The 20,032-nt window shown below is 49.8% G+C and overlaps 1 protein-coding gene across 1 annotated transcript; it reads left to right on the top strand.

Moving 5' to 3' along the window:
* Window positions 1–7,486: 7,486 nt before the first annotated feature.
* Window positions 7,487–19,823, top strand: GOT2 (glutamic-oxaloacetic transaminase 2). Its single transcript, XM_082269663.1, has 10 exons — window positions 7,487–7,625; window positions 11,181–11,337; window positions 14,598–14,726; window positions 15,615–15,674; window positions 16,165–16,326; window positions 16,485–16,589; window positions 16,944–17,094; window positions 17,320–17,485; window positions 17,564–17,714; window positions 19,370–19,823. Exons 1-10 carry the CDS (start codon window positions 7,564–7,566, stop codon window positions 19,490–19,492), a joined length of 1,266 nt encoding a protein of 421 aa, XP_082125789.1. The 5' UTR covers window positions 7,487–7,563; the 3' UTR covers window positions 19,493–19,823.
* The last annotated feature ends 209 nt before the right edge of the window (window positions 19,824–20,032 follow it).

Here is a 20,032-nt window from a genome sequence, read left to right as displayed (position 1 = left end):
GAGCCCCCTGCTGGTTATAGGAGGTAAGGGAGGAGCCCGCTGCTGGTTAGAGGACGTAAGGGAGGAGCCCCCTGCTGGTTATAGGAGGTATGAGAGGAGCCCCCTGCTGGTTATAAGAGGCAAGGGAGGAGACACCTACTGGTGGTTATAACAGGTATGAGAGGAGCTCTCTGCTGATTAGAGGAGCTAAGGGAGGAGCCCCCCACTGGATAATAGTGAAAGAAGGCTCTTATGTGTTCCACATCCCTAAACATAAGTCGTCAAAGTCTAAGTAAATACTTTGACTTTGATGACTTATGTTTGGAGCATGCAAGGTTAAAGCCCCCTGCTGATTAGAGGAGGTAAAGGTTGACCCCCTGCCATTTACAGGAGGTAAGGGTGAAGCCCCCCTGCTGGTTAGAGGATATAAATGTGATGTTCACTGCTGGTTAGAGGAGGCAAAGGTGAAGCCCCCTTCTGGTTAGAGGATGCATGGCACAGGACAAAAACACATGCAAAAGCAGCACACAGAGAAAAACATGTTATTGTTTACCATAATTCTGCAACCATATAACTGTAAATTATCACCCTGAACTTCAGTCTGAGATCAGCCGATTTCCATTCCCAAATAGATACCGAGATTACAACTTTAGAAACCTTACAACTTTAGAAACCTTACAACAGAGTTCAGAGAAATAAGATTTCATGGAGCCAAAAAAAGTGGTTCTATGCAGAGTCCATTCATACAGAATAGGAACAGATACCGAGAATTATACACAGCGAACAGGAGAAGAGAAGTGGTACTGTGCAGAATCCATACATACAGAATAAGAATAGATTCTGAGAACCCAGCATACAGGACAAGAGGAGTGGTACTGTGCAGAGTCCATACATAAAGAATAAGAAAAGATACTGAGAATTACACCCGGCATACAGGAAAAAAGAAGTGGTACTGTGCAGAGTCCATACATACAGAATAAGAACAGATACTGAGAATTACAACCAGCGCATAGGACTAGAGTAGTACTGCGAAGAGTCCATACATACGGAATAAGAAGTGATACTGAGAATTATGCACGGCATACAGGACAAGAGAAGTGGTACTGTGCAAAGTTCATCATACATACAGAATAAAAACAGATACCAAGAACTACACCCAGCGTACAGGACAATAGAAATGGTGTGATTAATCAGCTCTGATCTCCTGATTAGTTCACTTTAAGGACTAATAAACTGTTGTATATTGTATTCTGTTACCAAGTGTTCTTCTATTGATTCCACCATATTGAAGGACACATCCTATGGATAGTGTAGGACCCACTGATAATGGGGTACTTTGACGCAGTGGTGGGCTTGAGCACGATATGGCCATATGGTGGGACTAAATCCCCATTTTTATTTATGGATTGTCTCCATATTTGATAGTCATTTCTTTTGCATGTGTGCGCTATTCTTTTTTAATATACATGTTGCGTTGCTTGGTCCATAGCTGCACCGGCTTTAGATATACATGTTCAGGGCTTGCTCATCCAATTTTTTGCTTGTTTAATTAACTGTTGTATATTGTATTCTGTTACCAAGTGTTCTTCTATTGGTTCCACCATATTGAAGGACACATCCACCAGAAGGATCCCAGATCACAGAACAGTCTATTACACCGTCACACCATTGTATTTCATCTTTTGTTATAATCTGATATTTCCTCTCAAACAGAGTGACAAACAGTGTGTTACCAGGACAGGAAATTAGCGTACATCTCCACAGTAAGGATGAAGACAGAGGTCCAAGTCTCAAGGTGAATGAGATGGGAGCTATGCTTAAGGCACGATGGTTGCCTAACTACTAATATGTAAAAAGAGGACTTCCGCCTGGGTGGGATGTAGACAGAGGGCTTCCTCCTGGGCAATGTGGATACAGAGGACATCCTCCATGGTGGGATGGAGACAGAGGACATCCTCCTGGGCGAGATGGAGACAGAGGACATCCTCCTGGGCGAGATGAAGACAGAGGACATCCTCCTGGGCGAGATGGAGACAGAGGACATCCTCCATGGTGGGATGGAGACAGAGGACATCCTTCTGGGTGAGATGGAGGCAGAGAAAATCCTCCTGGGTGGTGTGAAACAGTGGACATCCTTCTTGGTGCGATGGACACAGAGGATATCCTCTTGGCTGGCACAGAGACAGGACACATCCTCCTAGGTGGACTAGAGACAGAGGACCTTCTCCTGAGTGGAATAGAGACAGAGAACATCCTTCTGTGTGGAATAGATACAGAGGACATCCTAATGGGTGGAGGGGATACAGAGGACATCCTCTTGGGTGAGATCTGAATAGAAGATATTATCCTGGGGGGGACAGAGACAGAGGACATCCTCCTTGGTGGGATGGAGAAAGAGGACATCCTTCTAGGTAAAATGGAGACAGGTGGCATCCTCTTGAGTAGGATGGAGACAAAGGACATCCTTCTGGGTGGGATAGAGACAAAGGAAATCCTAATTGGCGCAGGGAAAACAGAGGACATCCTGTTGGGTGAGATGTAAATAGAGGACATCATCCTGGGGGGCAGAGACAGAGGACATCCTCCTTGGTGGGATGGAGGCTGAGGACATCCTCCTGGATGTTATGGAGACAGGTGGACATCATTCCAGGTGCGACTGAGATAAAGGATAGCCTCTTGGGTGGCACAGAGACAGAGCCATCCTCCTTGGTGGGATAGAGACAGAGGACATCCTTCTGGGTGTGATAGATACAGAGGACATCCTCTTGGGTGGGATGGAGACAGGGAACATCCTCCTGGGCAGTATGGAAACAGCAGAAATTCTCTTGGATGAGACAGGAACAAAGAACATCCTTCTGGGTGAGATAGATTCAGAGGATATCCTCCTGGGTGGAATAGAAACAGAGGACATGCTCCAGAGTGGGATAAAGACAGAAGACATCCCCCTAGGCAGGATGGAAACAGAGGATACTCTTTTGGGTAGGATGCAGAAAGAAGACTGTCTGCTGGGCGGGTTGGAAACATAGTACATTCTCCTGGGCAGGACAGACACAGAGGACATTCTTCTAGGTAGAATGGAGAAAAAAGACATTTTCCTGGATGGGACTGAGACATAAGGCACTTGGTTTGGATAGAGGCAATGGATATTTCTCCAGGGTGGGATGGAGACATAGGACATCCTGCTGGAAACATCCAGCAGGACTGATAGAAACAGTAGACATTTCACTGGACAGGATAGAGGCACAGAACATCTTCCTAGATAGGATGAAAATGGGGACATCTTCTGGGTTGGGATGAAGAGAGATGATATGCTACTGGGTGGGATGGTGACAAAGGACATCCTCCCGGGTGGGATAGAGACAGAGGACATCCCCCTGGGCAAGTTTTACACACAGAATATTCTCCTGGGATGGCCAGAGAAAGAGGAAATTGTCCTGGATTTGATGGAGACAGAGGGCATCCTCCTGGAGGGGACAGACACAGTGGACGTCCTCTTGGGTGGGATGAAGACAAAGAGCATCCTTCTGGTTGGGATGGAGTTAAAGGACATGCTCCTGGGTGGTAAGGAAACAGGAGACATCCTCCTGGGTGAAATGGAGACAGAGGACATCCACCTGGGCAAGATTTAGACACGCAATATTCTACAGGGAAGTATAGAGACAGAGGAAATTGTCCTAGACTTGATGGAGACAGAGGGCATCCTCCTGGAGGGGACAGAGAGAGACAACAGCCTCTTTGGTGGGATGGAGACAAAGAGCATCTTCCTGGGAGGGATGGAGACAGAGGACATCCTCCTGGGTGAGGTGGAGACAGAGGACATCCTCCTGGGTGAGGTGGAGACAAGGAACAACCTTTTGGGTGGGATGGAGACAAGGAACATCCTTTTGGGTGGGAGGGAGACAGAGGACATCCTCCTGGGTGGGAGGGAGACAGAGAACATCCTCCTGGGTGGGATGGAGACAAAGGACATCCTCCTGGGTGGTATGGAGAAAGAGGACATCCTCCTGGGTGAGATGGAGACAAGGGACATCCTCCTGGGTGAGATGGAGACAAGGGACATCCTTTTGGGTGGGATGGAGACAAGGGACATCCTCCTGGGTGGGATGGAGACAAGGGACATCATCCTGGGTGAGATGGAGACAAAGGACATCCTCCTGGGTGAGATGGAGGCAAAGGACATCCTCCTGGGTGAGATGGAGGCAAAGGACATCCTCCTGGGTGGTATGGAGAAAGAGGACATCCTCCTGGGTGGTATGGAGAAAGAGGACATCCTCCTGGGTGAAATGGAGACAAGGGACATCCTCCTGGGTGAGATGGAGAAAGAGGACATCCTCCTGGGTGAGATGGAGGCAAAGGACATCCTCCTGGGTGAGATGGAGGCAAAGGACATCCTCCTGGGTGGTATGGAGAAAGAGGACATCCTCCTGGGTGGTATGGAGAAAGAGGACATCCTCCTGGGTGAAATGGAGACAAGGGACATCCTCCTGGGTGAGATGGAGACAAGGGACATCCTTTTGGGTGGGATGGAGACAAGGGACATCCTCCTGGGTGAGATGGAGAAAGAGGACATCCTCCTGGGTGAGATGGAGAAAGAGGACATCCTCCTGGGTGAGATGGAGGCAAAGGACATCCTCCTGGGTGGTATGGAGAAAGAGGATATCCTCCTGGGTGAGATGGAGACAAGGGACATCCTTTTGGGTGAGATGGAGACAAGGGACATCCTCCTGGGTGGTATGGAGAAAGAGGACATCCTCCTGGGTGAAATGGAGACAAGGGACATCCTCCTGGGTGAGATGGAGACAAGGGACATCCTTTTGGGTGGGATGGAGACAAGGGACATCCTCCTGGGTGAGATGGAGACAAAGGACATCCACCTGGGTGAGATGGAGAAAGAGGATATCCTCCTGGGTGAGATGGAGAAAGAGGACATCCTCCTGGGTGAGATGGAGACAAGGGACATCCTTTTGGGTGGGATGGAGACAAGGGACATCCTCCTGGGTGAGATGGAGACAAAGGACATCCACCTGGGTGAGATGGAGAAAGAGGATATCCTCCTGGGTGGTATGGAGAAAGAGGACATCCTCCTGGGTGAAATGGAGACAAGGGACATCCTCCTGGGTGAGATGGAGACAAGGGACATCCTTTTGGGTGAGATGGAGACAAGGGACATCCTCCTGGGTGAGATGGAGACAAGGGACATACTTTTGGGTGGGATGGAGGCAAGGGACATCCTCCTGGGTGAGATGGAGACAAGGGACATCCTTTTGGGTGAGATGGAGACAAGGGACATCCTCCTGGGTGGGATGGAGACAAGGGACATCCTCCTGGGTGAGATGGAGACAAGGGACATCCTCCTGGGTGGGATGGAGACAAGGGACATCCTCCTGGGTGAGATGGAGACAAGGGACATTCTTTTGGGTGAGTTGGAGACAAGGGACATCCTCCTGGGTGGGATGGAGACAAGGGACATCCTCCTGGGTGAGATGGAGACAAGGGACATTCTTTTGGGTGAGATGGAGACAAGGGACATCCTCCTGGGTGGGATGGAGACAAGGGACATCCTCCTGGGTGGGATGGAGACAAGGGACATCCTCCTGGGTGAGATGGAGATGGTGGTCACAGATAGTGATAAGTTCCTGACAGGACATCCTCCTCCCTGCTCCATAAATAACTGGGATTGAAGTCTTCACATATCAGATAATGTGCGGACTCCATGTGTCAGTTTTGTATGTACAGAGAGCCAAAACTAGAAATCACATGGAGGACACACAGCCCCGCCCCCTCTGCCAGTCACACCAATCATTATACAGGTCCTATAATAATGATGGTGATGATATTACAGGTTCTCTTGGTGGTACAGTGAAAATGTAATAAAAACAGAAACAGCGAGTAGGGAGGGGCAGTAGGATTTTATCGGTACCCTCATAGGACATTACAAAGAGGTTTAAAATCACAAAAAAGAATTATGATTATGATTTTAAACCTCTTTGTAAGGTCCTGTGACAATATCAATAAAATCCTTCTGCCCCTCCCCACTCACTGTTTCTATCTAAGATAGTTGAGGATCGGGAGCCTGTATATTATTATAACCCTATGTCACTGAGCAATCACTCTCAATGTAATAAAAATGATGATGAGGAGGAGGGGGAGCAGGAAGATGATGTTGATAAGAAGTGTAATGATGATGTGGAGGAGGATGATGATGAGGGGGGAGGATAATGATGTGGAGGAGGATGATGATGATGTTGGGGAGAATGAGAATGATGACAATGAGGAGGTTGATGATGATGTGGAGAAGGAAGATGATGATGAGGAGGAGGATAATGTGAAGGAAGATGATGTGGAGGAGGAGGAGGATGTGGAGGATGAGGAGAATGATGAGGAGAATGATGATGTTGGTGAGGATGAGGAGAATGAAGATGATGAGGAGGATGATGATGAGTAGGATGATAAGGAGGATGATTAAGATAATGAGGAGGAGGAGGATGATGATGGTGTGGAGGATGATGAAGAGGAAGATGAGGAGGAGGAGAAGGATGAGAAGGAGGATGATGATGATAATCATGAGGAGGATGATAAAGATGATGATGATTATGAGGAGGATGATGAGGTGGAGAATGATGATGATGAGGAGGATGAGGAGGAGGAGGAGGAGGATGATGATGCTAATGATGATGAGGAGGAGGATGTTAAGGAGGAAGATCATGGGGATGATGATGAGGAGGAGGGTGATGAGGAGGATGATGATAATCATGAGGAGGAAGAAGACGAGGAGGAGGCGGATAATGATGAGGAGAGCGATGATGATGATAAAGATGATGATGATTATTAGGAGGATGATGATGATGATAAGGAGGAGGAGAATGATGATGATGATGAGGATGATGAAGAGGAGGATGATGATAATGAGGAGAATGATGATCATGAGGAGGATGATAATGAGGAGGAGGAGGATGAGGATGATGATAATGATGATGAGGGGGGTGATGATGAGGAGGAGGATGGTGAGGATGATAATGATGAGGAGGACGATGAGGATGAGGATAATGATGAGGAGGAGGAGGATCATGATGATAATGATGATGAGGAGGAGGAGGATGATGATAATGATGATGATGATGATGATGATGATGATGATGATAATGATGATGAGGAGCAGGAGGAGGAGGAGGAGGATGATGTTGGTGAGGATGAGGAGAATGATAATAATTATTATACAGAATCTTTCGTGGTGCAATAACAATGATGTTAATGAAGAGGAGGATAAGGAGGAAGGGGGATGATGGTGATAATGATGATGATATCTGTCCTCTTGGTGATGCATTGATAATAATACATTAATAATGAGGATGAGGATATTATAGACCCTATAATAATTAATATTAGGGGTAAAGTAATATAATAATGATTATTAGAATGATAATTATTACACAGGTCCTCTTGTTAGTTTAGTGACTCCTCCGGGTCGGTGGAGGGCGCTGGTTTGGAAAGGGGCGGGATCGGGCCGGGGGGGTGTGTGTGTCGGTGGGCGGGGCCAGGTGACCCTGTATCTCCCGGCGGTCTCGGCGTTCTCTCTTCTCAGTCATGGCTCTGCTGACATCTCTCCGTTTTCGGCCCAGCATGGGGGCCCTCGGGGCCAGAGCCAGGTACGGGGGCGGGGATGTCTGACTGCTAATGTGTATTATGGGGCCCATGTCTGTGTGTGAAGGAGCAAATGTAGCAGTTGCTCTCCAGTGAGCGGTGCAGGGAAGGCTGGGAGCTGTAGTTCCCTCTGGTGAGCAAGGAAGGCTGGGAGTTGTAGTTCTCTCCTGCAGCTTCCCTCTGGTGAGGGGGGGGGGGGGGAAGGCTGGGAGTTGTAGTTCCCTCTGGTGAGGGGGGGGGAGGCTGGGAGTTGTAGTTCCCTCCTGCAGCTTCCCTCTGGTGAGGGAGGGGGGGAAGGCTGGGAGTTGTAGTTCTCTCCTGCAGCTTCCCTCTGGTGAGGGAGGGGGGGAAGGCTGGGAGTTGTAGTTCCCTCCTGCAGCTTTCCTCTGGTGAGGGAGGGGGGGGAAGGCTGGGAGTTGTAGTTCCCTCCTGCAGCTTCCCTCTGGTGAGGGGGGGGGGGAGGCTGGGAGTTGTAGTTCCCTCTGGTGAGGGGGGGGGGAGGCTCGGAGTTGTAGTTCCTCCTGCAGCTTCCCTCTGGTGAGGGGGGGAGGCTGGGAGTTGTAGTTCCCTCTGGTGAGGGGGGGGAGGCTGGGAGTTGTAGTTCCCTCCTGCAGCTTCCCTCTGGTGAGGGGGGGGGTGGAGGCTGGGAGTTGTAGTTCCCTCCTGCAGCTTCCCTCTGGTGAGGGGGGGGGGGAGGCTCGGAGTTGTAGTTCCCTCCTGCAGCTTCCCTCTGGTGAGGGGGGGAAGGCTGGGAGTTGTAGTTCCCTCTGGTGAGGGGGGTGGAGGCTGGGAGTTGTAGTTCCCTCCTGCAGCTTCCCTCTGGTGAGGGGGGGGGAGGCTGGGAGTTGTAGTTCCCTCCTGCAGCTTCCCTCTGGTGAGGGGGGGGGGGAGGCTGGGAGTTGTAGTTCCCTCCTGCAGCTCCCCCCCCCCCCCAGCTTCCTACTGGTGAGCAGGGAAGGCAGGGAGTTGTAGTTCCCTGTAGTCTGGCACGTGGGCTGGGGTCACATTATCCCCACCATGTGCCGGCAGTGATGAGGTCAGGGTCACCTGTAGTCTGCCTGGGGCACAAGGACGATTGAAGGTCGGGGGGGGTCTGTGCTCAGTGTGGGGTGATCAGAGGCGTCGTTGGGTGAAATGTGACGCGTGTGTTGGTCTCTTGGAGGGGGGGGGGGAGTGGAGGGGTGACCCCCCCCCATACTCTGGCCTTGTACAGAGCACCACCAGCACTGTGTAGGGGACCCCTTGGGTAGTGGGGGGGGGGATTACATGAGATCACTGCTACACCACTCTGAAGGGTTAAATCCTTGCTCTGTGGAAGGTCCTGTGATAGCAGAATCCCGGCCTGGACTCCAATAAGGGATTGGGAAGGGGTGGACTGGACTTTCTGGATGATCCGGATTCATGGCCTGGGCCCAATATGTGATCTGTGTGTAATTACTGCTCAGCTCACCGTATGTCACTGTGTGCTTCCTGTGTACAGCGTGTATAATGGGTACTTCATGTACTTTGAGGACATTCTCTTTACATCTCAGATCTGATACCATGCCCCTCCCCCCTCCTTCTCCTCACACCACCTGTCATGTAACTCACATTTAAAATGTATCTAATCTGATCTCCATATTAAGTTATAATGTAACACTTCGCCTGTCCAGGAATCACTAAACTGACACACGGGAGATTTACTAAAACTGGAGTGTGCAAAATCAGGTGCAGCTCTGCATAGAAACCAATAGGCTTCCAGGTTTTTTTTTTTTTTTTTTTTGCCAAAGCTTAATTGAACAAGATGAAGTTAGAAGATTGGTTTCTGTGCAGAGCTGCACCTGATTTTGCACTCCAGGTTTAGTAAATCAAACTCATTGTGTGCCATCACCCTACATGGACTTCACAAGCATGGCCGCCCTGTGTAACTTCAATCCTCATTTCCTTCCTGTAGTCTGTTGATTATCCAATCAGAAGTGTTTTATCTGTTTTATTATTCAATTGATCCGTCCAGAAATCCAATAAGGAAATGCGTTTCTGTGCTGTTTGCCGGAACTCTACTCACTGGTCCCTCCCCCAGACTCCGTTGCGCCCTCCCTCCCCCGCCCCCCCCTCTACCCTGGACACCACTACACCCTCAACCCCCCCCCTCCCGGTCCCCACTGCTGCACTCTCCCTTAACCCCCCCCTCCTCCCGGTCCCCACTGCTGCGCTCTCCCTCAACAACCCCCCCCCCCCTCCCGGTCCCCACTGCTGCACTCTCCCTCCTCAACCCCCCCCCCTCCCGGTCCCCACTGCTGCACTCTCCCTCCTCAACCCCCCCCCCCTCCCGGTCCCCACTGCTGCGCTCTCCCTCCTCAACCCCCCCTCCCTCCCGGTCCCCACTGCTGCGCTCTCCCTCCTCAACCCCCCCCTCCCTCCCGGTCCCCACTGCTGCGCTCTCCCTCCTCAACCCCCCCTCCCGGTCCCCACTGCTGCGCTCCCCCCCCTCCCTCCCGGTCCCCACTGCTGCGCTCTCCCTCCTCAACCCCCCCCCCTCCCGGTCCCCACTGCTGCGCTCTCCCTCAACCCCCCCCCCTCCGGTCCCCTCTGCTGCGCTCTCCCTCAACCCCCCCCCCCTCCGGTCCCCTCTGCTGCGCTCTCCCTCAACCCCCCCCCCTCCCCGGTCCCCTCTGCTGCGCTCTCCCTCAACCCCCCCCCTCCGGTCCCCTCTGCTGCGCTCTCCCTCAACCCCCCCCCTCCGGTCCCCACTGCTGCGCTCTCCCTCAACCCCCCCCTCCGGTCCCCTCTGCTGCGCTCTCCCTCAACCCCCCCTCCGGTCCCCTCTGCTGCGCTCTCCCTCAACCCCCCCTCCGGTCCCCTCTGCTGCGCTCTCCCTCAACCCCCCACCCCCCCTCAGGTCCCCACTGCTGCCGTCTCCCTCAACCCCCCCCCCTCAGGTCCCCACTGCTGCCCTCTCCCTCACCCCCCCTGGTCCCCACTGCTCAACCCCCCGGCTCACCTGAGCCATTATGAGGGGAAGTTGTTTTCTGGTGTTGCCAATCCCCCCCCCCCCCCACATTATTTCCTACAGTGTTTCCTGGGATGTCTGAACCCCCCCCCCCTCCCCTCTATGGGGTATTTTGGGCTCAGTTAACAGTTGCTGTTTATAGACCACCTTGTTTGTCCCTGACCTTTCCCCTGGCACATCCACACCAAGTGTGCCTGGTCAGTTCTTCCTGGGGTAATCCTGTATTGTACTGACATTACTCTGTAATCTGTGCCGGCAGTTTAATCTGGTTGCCGTGGGTTACTGCACAGTCAGTAAATGAGTCTGTATTACGTTTGCTTTCAGCCGCCATCTGCATTGACCTCTTGTATGTCAAATGTGTCTTTACCCTGTGGGGTGTTGTGTGGGGAAAATACAACCGGTCATTTCCCCCAATGTCATCTGATATTGAATTTATTGATCTGCTGCCCTGTGTTCTCGGGGAGGGGGTTGCGGTCTGGTACCATAATTGGGGCATTTAAACTGCAGAAATTATAGAATGGTGCTGGAAGGCCTATGATGAAGACCATTATCTGTAATGTTTTTCTGGCAGCTCATGGTGGTCTCATGTGGAGATGGGCCCCCCCGATCCCATCCTGGGAGTGACCGAAGCTTTCAAGAGGGACACCAACCCAAAGAAGATGAATCTGGGAGTCGGGGCGTACCGAGATGACAATGGCAAGCCCTTCGTCCTGAGTAGCGTACGGAAGGTGAGGAAGGCAATGGCAGTCAATGGGCTGTATTGGCTATTCAGGGGGCGGAGCATAGACTGTACCAGGTATTACTGTGAGGAAAAGGCAGGCACTGGGGGCTCATCTATTACTGGCAAAGGAGGGGCTTTGTTTCTTCCAAGGGGCTTTATCTATTCCTGGGAGCCGAGTGATACCAGCAGAGTTGGGTATTGCCAGCAGCGAGGGGTCTAGTCTGAGGGAAGTGGGGTATATAATTGGCAGTTCAGGGTTCTAATCTGCAGGGAGCTGGGTACCTACTGCCAGGTGCTACCAGCAGTGGTGGAATCCAATCTGCATGGGGCTGGGTATGACCAGTGGTGGGGTCTAATCTGTGGGAGATCGGCTATTTCAAGGAGAACGTCTGGAATGCTATAATCCTATAATACTGCTGACTGTGCTGCTCACACTGCAGGACCAGATTTGTCTGCCGTGTGTATGTGGCCCATTCACGGGCAAATTGGGAACTTGGCATTGTCGGCTCACCCAGAATTGCTCCTTGTATTTTCCTGGTTAAGGTTGGGGTAAGCGGAGATAAAGGGGAACTCCAGACAAAAAATATGGGTAATCTACGTAATAGGACAGGCGGCAGTAAAACCTGTGGGAGGATTTTGCCTTTCTTGCTCCATCCAGAACTAGAACCACATTTGTCCGGTGTTCCATAACTGCTCTTTTGCACACCTGATCATCGCTCTCCTCCACCCTCCTCTCTGGGTAGAGACTATCACATGACGCATTAAATTTGGTTTGTTGGATATTCACAAAAATCTGTGGTCATGCCAGGACTTGTATGTCTGGAAAATTGGAGTCATGTTGTCTTGTAGTGATATCATACACCATCCTCCATTCTTTAATTATCTTGAACTTGTGTCAGGGAACTAGGCACAACCTTGTCTGTCTACAGTTGCACTGATTTCTGTGAATTGAACAGTCTTTAAGTCCTACAGGGGAATGATGTTGAAGGTGGAAGTAATCCATAGTGACCCCATCCAAGCAATACACTTACCCTTGAATAGCAAGCTCTGGTTGCTGAGGGTTACAACATTTATCCACTTGTGACCTCTGTGTGAGACTCTGCACCATCTGCAGACATTGCTGGAATTCTTCCAGAGCCCATGTTCTCTCCTCCCTCCTGTCAAAGTCAGCTGCCACCAATCACTCCTCTGGCATGTGACGAATGCATGGCCTAATCACCTGTGGGCCCACTGTCCCTGAGTAACCCTAGAGGGACGTTTGAGCTCCAATCCTTCTGTGGGGCAGACATGGCTGATAAGTGTGGGCATTGATCGCTGTGCTGCACTCTGTACCTGGCGTGTGTGTGCCAGGAAATCTGTTTGTCTGATCTCTGAATCTAAGTTGCAGAACAAATACAGAGCATGGCAAGAATCCAGCTTCATACAAAGAGCTAGAACATGCCCAAGTCCAGTCTAAGGTGTGCTGTAGGTGCCAGTATAGCACAGCACTGAGAGGACAGTGTATGGTATAGCATGGGGCTGAGGGACAGTGTGTGGTTCAGCGTAGTGTGCTAGGAGAAATGGTGTATGGCAGTGGTCTCCAATCTGCAGCCTGGGGGTCGGATGTGGCCCTTTGCTTGCTTGTATTTGGCCCTTGGGGCAGTTCTTCCTTCAGACACCAACGAAGATGCATAGTTCCTCCCAGTGACACCAGCAACAGGGCCCAATGGTGGGGACACCGTTCCTCCCCATGACCTCAATGGTGGGGACACCGTTCCTCCCCATGACCTCAATGGTGGGGACACCGTTCCTCCCCATGACCTCAATGGTGGGGACACCGTTCCTCCCCATGACCTCAATGGTGGGGACACCGTTCCACCCCATGACCTCAATGGTGGGGACACCGTTCCACCCCATGACATCAATGGTGGGGACACCGTTCCACCCCATGACATCAATGGTGGGGACACCGTTCCACCCCATGACATCAATGGTGGGGACACCGTTCCACCCCATGACATCAATGGTGGGGACACCGTTCCACCCCATGACATCAATGGTGGAGCATTTACTTCCAACTGGTGCGGAGACATTTTTGTACTTCAGCCCCCCTAAGGTCTGAAGGACAGTAAACTTGCCCTTTGTTTAGAAAGTTTGGAGATCCCTGGTGTATGGTATGGCATAGTGCTTACAGGGATGGTGTATGTTAACAGTGGGGTGTTAAAAGGGATGAGGTAGGGTATGGTGTAGCTTGCAGCATAGTGCTGAGTAGGACTGTATGTGGTATAGGCTAGTGCTGAGAGGTAGGTATAGTGGAGCATAATGCTGCGCAAAATGATGTATGGTACAACAGAGGCTAACGATGTTCCAAATGCCTGTTGCTCGTAATGACAAGCCTGTGATGGGATGTTTTTAGTTATGTTGGCAATCAGTTTGTATGTTGAACGATTAGGACCACAGAGTGTTAGGAAATAACATGACATTAGGTTTTCTGTGTCTGGTTGTTTCCTGTGGACCGGTGGTTTGGGTAATGGATAGAACAGTAGTACGGTTTATAGAACACATAAGGTATGGGGGGGGGGGGGGGGGAAGTGATCACCTGCTGCACTTGTGTAGAGACTCCAATGTCTAGCCAGCCAAAGATTTGATTAGAGTGGTGGAAGACTAGAAACCCCTCAGGTTTTTACCATCTGGGGCTTCACTAGAGAGATTTCCTCATGTTGGTTTTGTTGGTGATAATTTCCCTAGACAGGAAGTAGGGGAGAGTTGCCCAACAGGGACACAGGAAGAAAAAATCCTGGTTTACATAGATGAATGTTTGGTAGTCCGCTGTTGTGGCGGGTGCTCAGTAGTATCATTTTTGCACTGGTAGGCCCATTGGTATAGTATAGGGAAGTAGTACCTTCTGGTAAGCTCAAATCTGTGCCAGTTCTGTGGTTGTCCATGTGATAGTCATGTTATAGCGGGCGCTCAGCAGTAACATTTTGGGTACTGGTAATCTCAGGTAGGCAAAATGGTATAGTTTGGGTACTAGTACACACACTGGTAAAATTTTGGTACTGGTACACTCCAACGTCTTATGGTTTAACTTGGGTACTGGTAGTCTCCTGTAGGCCTTATAAGACCTATAGTATAATTTGGGCATTGGTTGTCACCTGTAGGCCCAAAGCTATAATTTGGGCACTGGTCGTCTCTGGCAAGCCCAATTCTCTGCCAGCTCTGAGGTTGTCCATAGCAGTTCTCCTCTCTATAGCCATCACTAATGTTGCTCTGATTTCTATCTCTCAGGCGGAGGCTCAGCTGGCAGCCAAACATCTGGACAAAGAGTACCTGCCCATTGGAGGACTGGCTGACTTTGCCCGGGCATCGGCTCAGCTGGCACTTGGTGACAACTCTGAGGTGGTTCAGACTGGCCGGGTAAGTCTTGCATCGAAAAAAAAAAAAATGTATCTGTTCCCATATGCTGGGACAGTGCTGATTGTAGTCTATTAAAGGATATGGACAGTGGGCCTTTATCATCTATGGTAACTGTCACTGATCCCTCTTCCCTGGCAGAGGCCATTACAGACATTGCTGTTTAAAGGACACTTGTACAGAAATGAATATTGGGGGGGGGGGTTAGCTATTTCTGAGCTCGTCCTAACAGTACTTATTGCACTGTTAAAAATTCCTGAGTTCTAGATGAGCCTGTAGCTTGATGCCACAAGGGTTATTGCCCCCTTAACTCCGCTAATCTGCATGAGGGCATCTGTCTTACTGGGATGGGGGTCTAGAAAAATGGTGGCCAGTTTACACCTATACATAGCTGGGGGAAGGGAAGGGGGAGCCTGACTATGGTTGGCCGGTCAAACATGTGGCGGACATGGTGCAGAAAACCCCCAGTAAAGTGTTTTTTTTTTTTTTTTTGTGAGCTGAACACAGATATCATCTGACCGTTCCTTCATATAGTCAGTTGTCCTATGTTTATAGTCAGTTGTCCTATGTTTAGAGCTTCTGGTCACACCTATACTGTTTCTTCACACCACCACACTTCTATATTAATAAGCAGGAAAAATCATCCTGTGAGCCTCCATAACCTTCCTAACAGCACAGATCAAACCAGACATCAATTCCCCTTCAATGGGTCTAAAGGAAACTTTATTATTCAAAAGGGGAAAAAAAAAAGCACCTACAAGAGAAGGCCAGTCCAAAGATTGGGGCTCCAGAGCTTCCATAGTAGCCTAAGCACACAGTTATTGGCTCTGACCGTCTTGATTAGTGTGTCTCTCTGGAAGTGACTTGCTGTTCTCTTCTGTATCTCTCCAGTTCATCACAGTGCAGACCATCTCTGGGACTGGATCTCTGCGAATCGGAGCCAACTTCCTGGTGAGTGAGATGACCATGACTTTGGGGGGGTCAGACAAGGTGCTTTTGGTATTCGTCACGGAATGACTCTTGAGTGGGGAATGAATCCTCTGCCATTTAATTAAGCGCAGGCAGAGTAAAGTGACAAATCCATATTTGCAGCTCTGGTAGTGTTGCATGCATCGCTACCAGAGCTTAGAGGGCACACAGTTCTGATGTGTCATGAGATGGGAGTGAAGGCTTTCTGGTGTAATGTGCCTTACTCATCAACTTAAAGAAAACAAGGGGAATCCCTGATGTGACTGTCAATATGAGGAGACCCCCATGGATGATGGGACCAGCTTCATGGAAGTGGAACCTAGATGGGACAATGACTGGCCAAAATGGATTAAATTTTTTTTAAAATAATCGTTGGTTTTTTTTCCGATACTTGTACATTGATCTGGGATCTGTACTGTCATGACAGCACTTTTCAGTCCAGTCCAACTAAAATCTAGATTTACTTTCACAGCAAAGATTCTACAAGTTCAGCCGTGATGTGTATCTGCCCAAACCGTCCTGGGGTAACCACACTCCCATCTTCCGGGATGCTGGGCTGGAGGTCAAAGGTTATTGCTATTATGATCCCAAGACCTGTGGGTTTGACTTTGCTGGTGCTCTGGATGATATCTCGGTAAGTGGAATCCCATCCTGCACATCTGCGCTCATGTGCTCCCTCACCCCCTCATTTCCCCCGCCACCCCATTTCACACTCTGTAGTGTTTTTCCCATGATTTGAAGAGACTTTAGTTTTTTTCGCATTCCTTACAAATCTTGTTTTCTCTTTGACAGAAACTCCCAGAACAGAGCATCATCCTGTTCCACGCCTGTGCCCACAACCCCACCGGAGTGGACCCCCACAAAGAGCAGTGGAAGGAGCTTGCTGCCATTGTCAAGGTATTTTTTCCCCCGATCAGTATTAGCATTGTGTAGATCCTTATGTTTATAGGTAGGAAAAACGAACTATAAATTGGTAATCCTTAAACTTAACCTGAAGTTTTGTAGTGTGGGAAGACTTTCTCCACATCCCGCCCCCCCCCCCCCCCCTCCTGTTCTGCTTCCTGTCTGTTGAAGGACACCGCGGGCAACCTCTGAGACTTCTTTATTGGGGGGAGGGGGGGGGTTGTGTGTGTCAAGGCTGGATTGGGGCAGGGGGTCGTGGGGTAAATTGGTGTGTGGTGTGGCATGAGAATATAGGTTAGACTCCTTTTTATTCTGAGCAAGGAGAGTTTATTTTATTTCACCTTCCAGAGCCGCCGTCTTTTCCCGTTCTTCGATATGGCTTACCAGGGCTTTGCCAGTGGAGACATAGACAGGGACGCTTGGGCCGTGCGCCATTTCATCGAGGAGGGTCTCAATGTGGTTGTGTCCCAGTCATATGCCAAAAACATGGGGCTTTACGGTGAGTAATTTGAATTTGCTACACGGCAGGTGTTGTAGAGCAATCCAAAACAAACTGCTTGTATTTGCTGAGAATCTGGCTCCGGCTCCATAATTTTCTTGACTCCATAGTAGATGTTTGGGTGGAGTCAGAAGTTCTGGATGCTGCAGAATATATTTGAGCTGGTACTGCTGTATGCTCTGGGTAAGGGAAGCTCTGCTGATTTTTAGTCTACCTCCCCTCCAGGTGAACGTGTTGGTGCTTTCACTGTGGTGTGCAGTGATGCTGAAGAAGCAAAAAGGGTGGAGTCTCAGCTGAAGATCCTGATTCGTCCCCTGTACTCCAATCCTCCTCTGAATGGGGCGAGAATAGCGGCAGCGATCTTGAATCAGCCAGAGCTGCGCAGCGAGTGGTACGTCGGAACCATCACCCTCCTCCCCTCTCTCTGTCCTGTGTTGGTTTTTAAAATGTATTGCTTCTCTTCCTATAGGCTGCAGGAGGTAAAGGGGATGGCCAATCGTATTATCAGCATGCGAGAGCAACTGGTGTCCAACCTGAAGAAGGAAGGCTCCATCCACAGCTGGCAGCACATCAGTGACCAGATCGGCATGTTTTGCTTCACCGGTCTGCGCCCAGAGCAGGTGAGCCACCAGTGCCTCTGGATTCTGATTGGTAAAACTTATACAGTCGCTAGTTTTGGTTAGGTTGAACATGGCTGTCACTAAAGTAAACCTGTAGGTGAGGATGTGGCGGTTGGTAAAGGGAAACCTGTAGATGGTTCCACTGAATGTGTGGAGAATTTTTCCAGGCCAACGCACCCCCCCCCCCCCCCCCCCCATCTACCACAGCACCACTGATGGGTAAACTAACTGATGGTATTAACCACTTGCCGACCGCCACACGACTATTTACTGCGGCAGTCAGCCCCGTACAGGCAAACCGACGTAGAGCTACGTCGGTCGCCTACGAGCCTCTGACATGTCCACGCGAGTGACCGGCTGCTCCGATCTCCCGGTGGAGAGGGAGAAAGGCAGGCGGCTAATGTAAATAAAGCCGCCTGTCATTCTCCCTGATCTAACTGCAGAGACTATACAATCCTGCTATGTAGGATCGTATGTCTGTGGTTACATCACTAGCCACACCCCTTTAACAGTTGGAAGCCCCTAGGGACACACTTAACCCCTTGATCACTAATAAAGTTAACCCCTTCCCTGCCAGTGTCATTATTACAGTAACAGTGCATATGTATAGCACTGATTACTGTAGTAATGTCACTGGTACCCCCAAAAGTGTCAAATGTCAGTCAAGGGTCCGATCTGTCCGCCGCAATGTCGCAGTCCTGCAAAAAAATCGCAGATCGTCGCCATTACTAGTTAAAAAAAAAAAAAAGACCTAAATCTTTCCCTTAGTTAGTAAACAAAAATAACTTTCACGCAAACCAATCAAAATTTGCTTATTGCGATTTCCCCCCCCCCCCCCCCCCCCCCAAAAACCTATATGTAGCAGAAAACAAATTTGGCCTAAAATGTTAATTTTGTTTTTTTTTTTTTTTTTTTTGAGGGGTGTGGGGAGAATTTCATATAAAAAAAGTTTAAAAATTATTGTTGTTCAAAATTGTCGCTATTTTTTGTTTATAGCGCAAAAAGTAAAAATCGCACAGGTGATCAAATACCACCAAAAATCTGTTTGTGGGGGGGAAAAAAAAGGACGTCCATTTCATTTGGGTTACAGCATCGCACGACCACGCAATTGTCAGTCACGCAGCGCCGAATCGCAAAATAGGGCCTGGTCTTTGAGCAGGAAAGTCCTCTGGGGCTTAAGTGGTTAAGGCTGTGCAACTTGAAGCAGCCAATCAGAACATGTGTTGGCACTTGCTTACAGAGCAATTACTTCTGTACAGGCCAGTGGAGTGCAACTCCAACTTGTAGGGAGTCTGGGCAGATCTTGAAGATGAACTTGGCTCACTTCAGGGCCCATTCAGACCCGTGCCTTGAGGTATGTTGCAGTAACATGGGCTCCATGAATACATTAATGAATTGTAGTGCCATTCAGTGCCCCCCCCCCCCCCCAAGTCTACAAAGGGCACTGCAGCTCTGACCCTGGCTGTACATACTTGCTTGAACTGCGCTCATACTTTGTATACTGTAGAGGGAAATTGTGTACTCACTGACTGCCTCTGTTGGTGCCACACACCCCTTCCACATTGCCAGAAACAGTAGATTGATAAATGGTGTCATTGTATCCATAGCAGCATTTATATTTCCCTTTTTTATATTGTCCTATCTTCTATCTCCAGGTGGAGCGTCTGATCAAAGAATTCTCTGTCTACCTGACAAAGGATGGCCGCATCTCTGTAGCCGGTATCACTTCAGGAAACGTTGGCTATTTGGCACACGCCATCCACCAGGTCACCAAATAATTCGGAGGAGCCATATTCCAAAGCACTTTTCCCATTGTCCTGTCTGGGGTGCAGAGAACTTTACACCCCCATAATTAGCACTTTTCATCCCCCTAGAACTGTTACTGACCCCGGTGTTCCCTGTGTGTGAGGTTGGCATTGTAGCTGTGGAAGATGAGATGAAAGGTGTCCACTTGTCGTCATAGAAAACCATTTTCTCCACCTTAAAGATCATGTGACCTCAGTCTGAGGCCTCCCATCTCCCCCTTTGCTAGTCTCGGTATACAGGCATGGGGGGGGAGGGGGCTTCGAATGTATTTGCTTCAATAAAATCCATCTGGGAATCTCTGAGCTTTCTGTGTTGTCTGTTTTTTCATTTTCACACCCAGCCATCTGTGACTAAAGTGACCCTTTCCTGTCCATACAGTGCACTGTCGAAGGATCGGTGACACCATCTGCCAGCCCCCCCCCCATATATATTGTCATACTCCTTCTCTTCAAGCTCAGATTTGTGTGGCAGTACAAAATGGGGAAGAACTCCACTTACAAAGAGATGGAATT

This window comes from Pelophylax lessonae (genome assembly GCF_965119305.1).
Source record: "Pelophylax lessonae genome assembly, chromosome: 10".
Lineage (NCBI taxonomy): Eukaryota > Metazoa > Chordata > Amphibia > Anura > Ranidae > Pelophylax > Pelophylax lessonae.
This window is presented reverse-complemented; position numbering and strand designations above follow the sequence as displayed.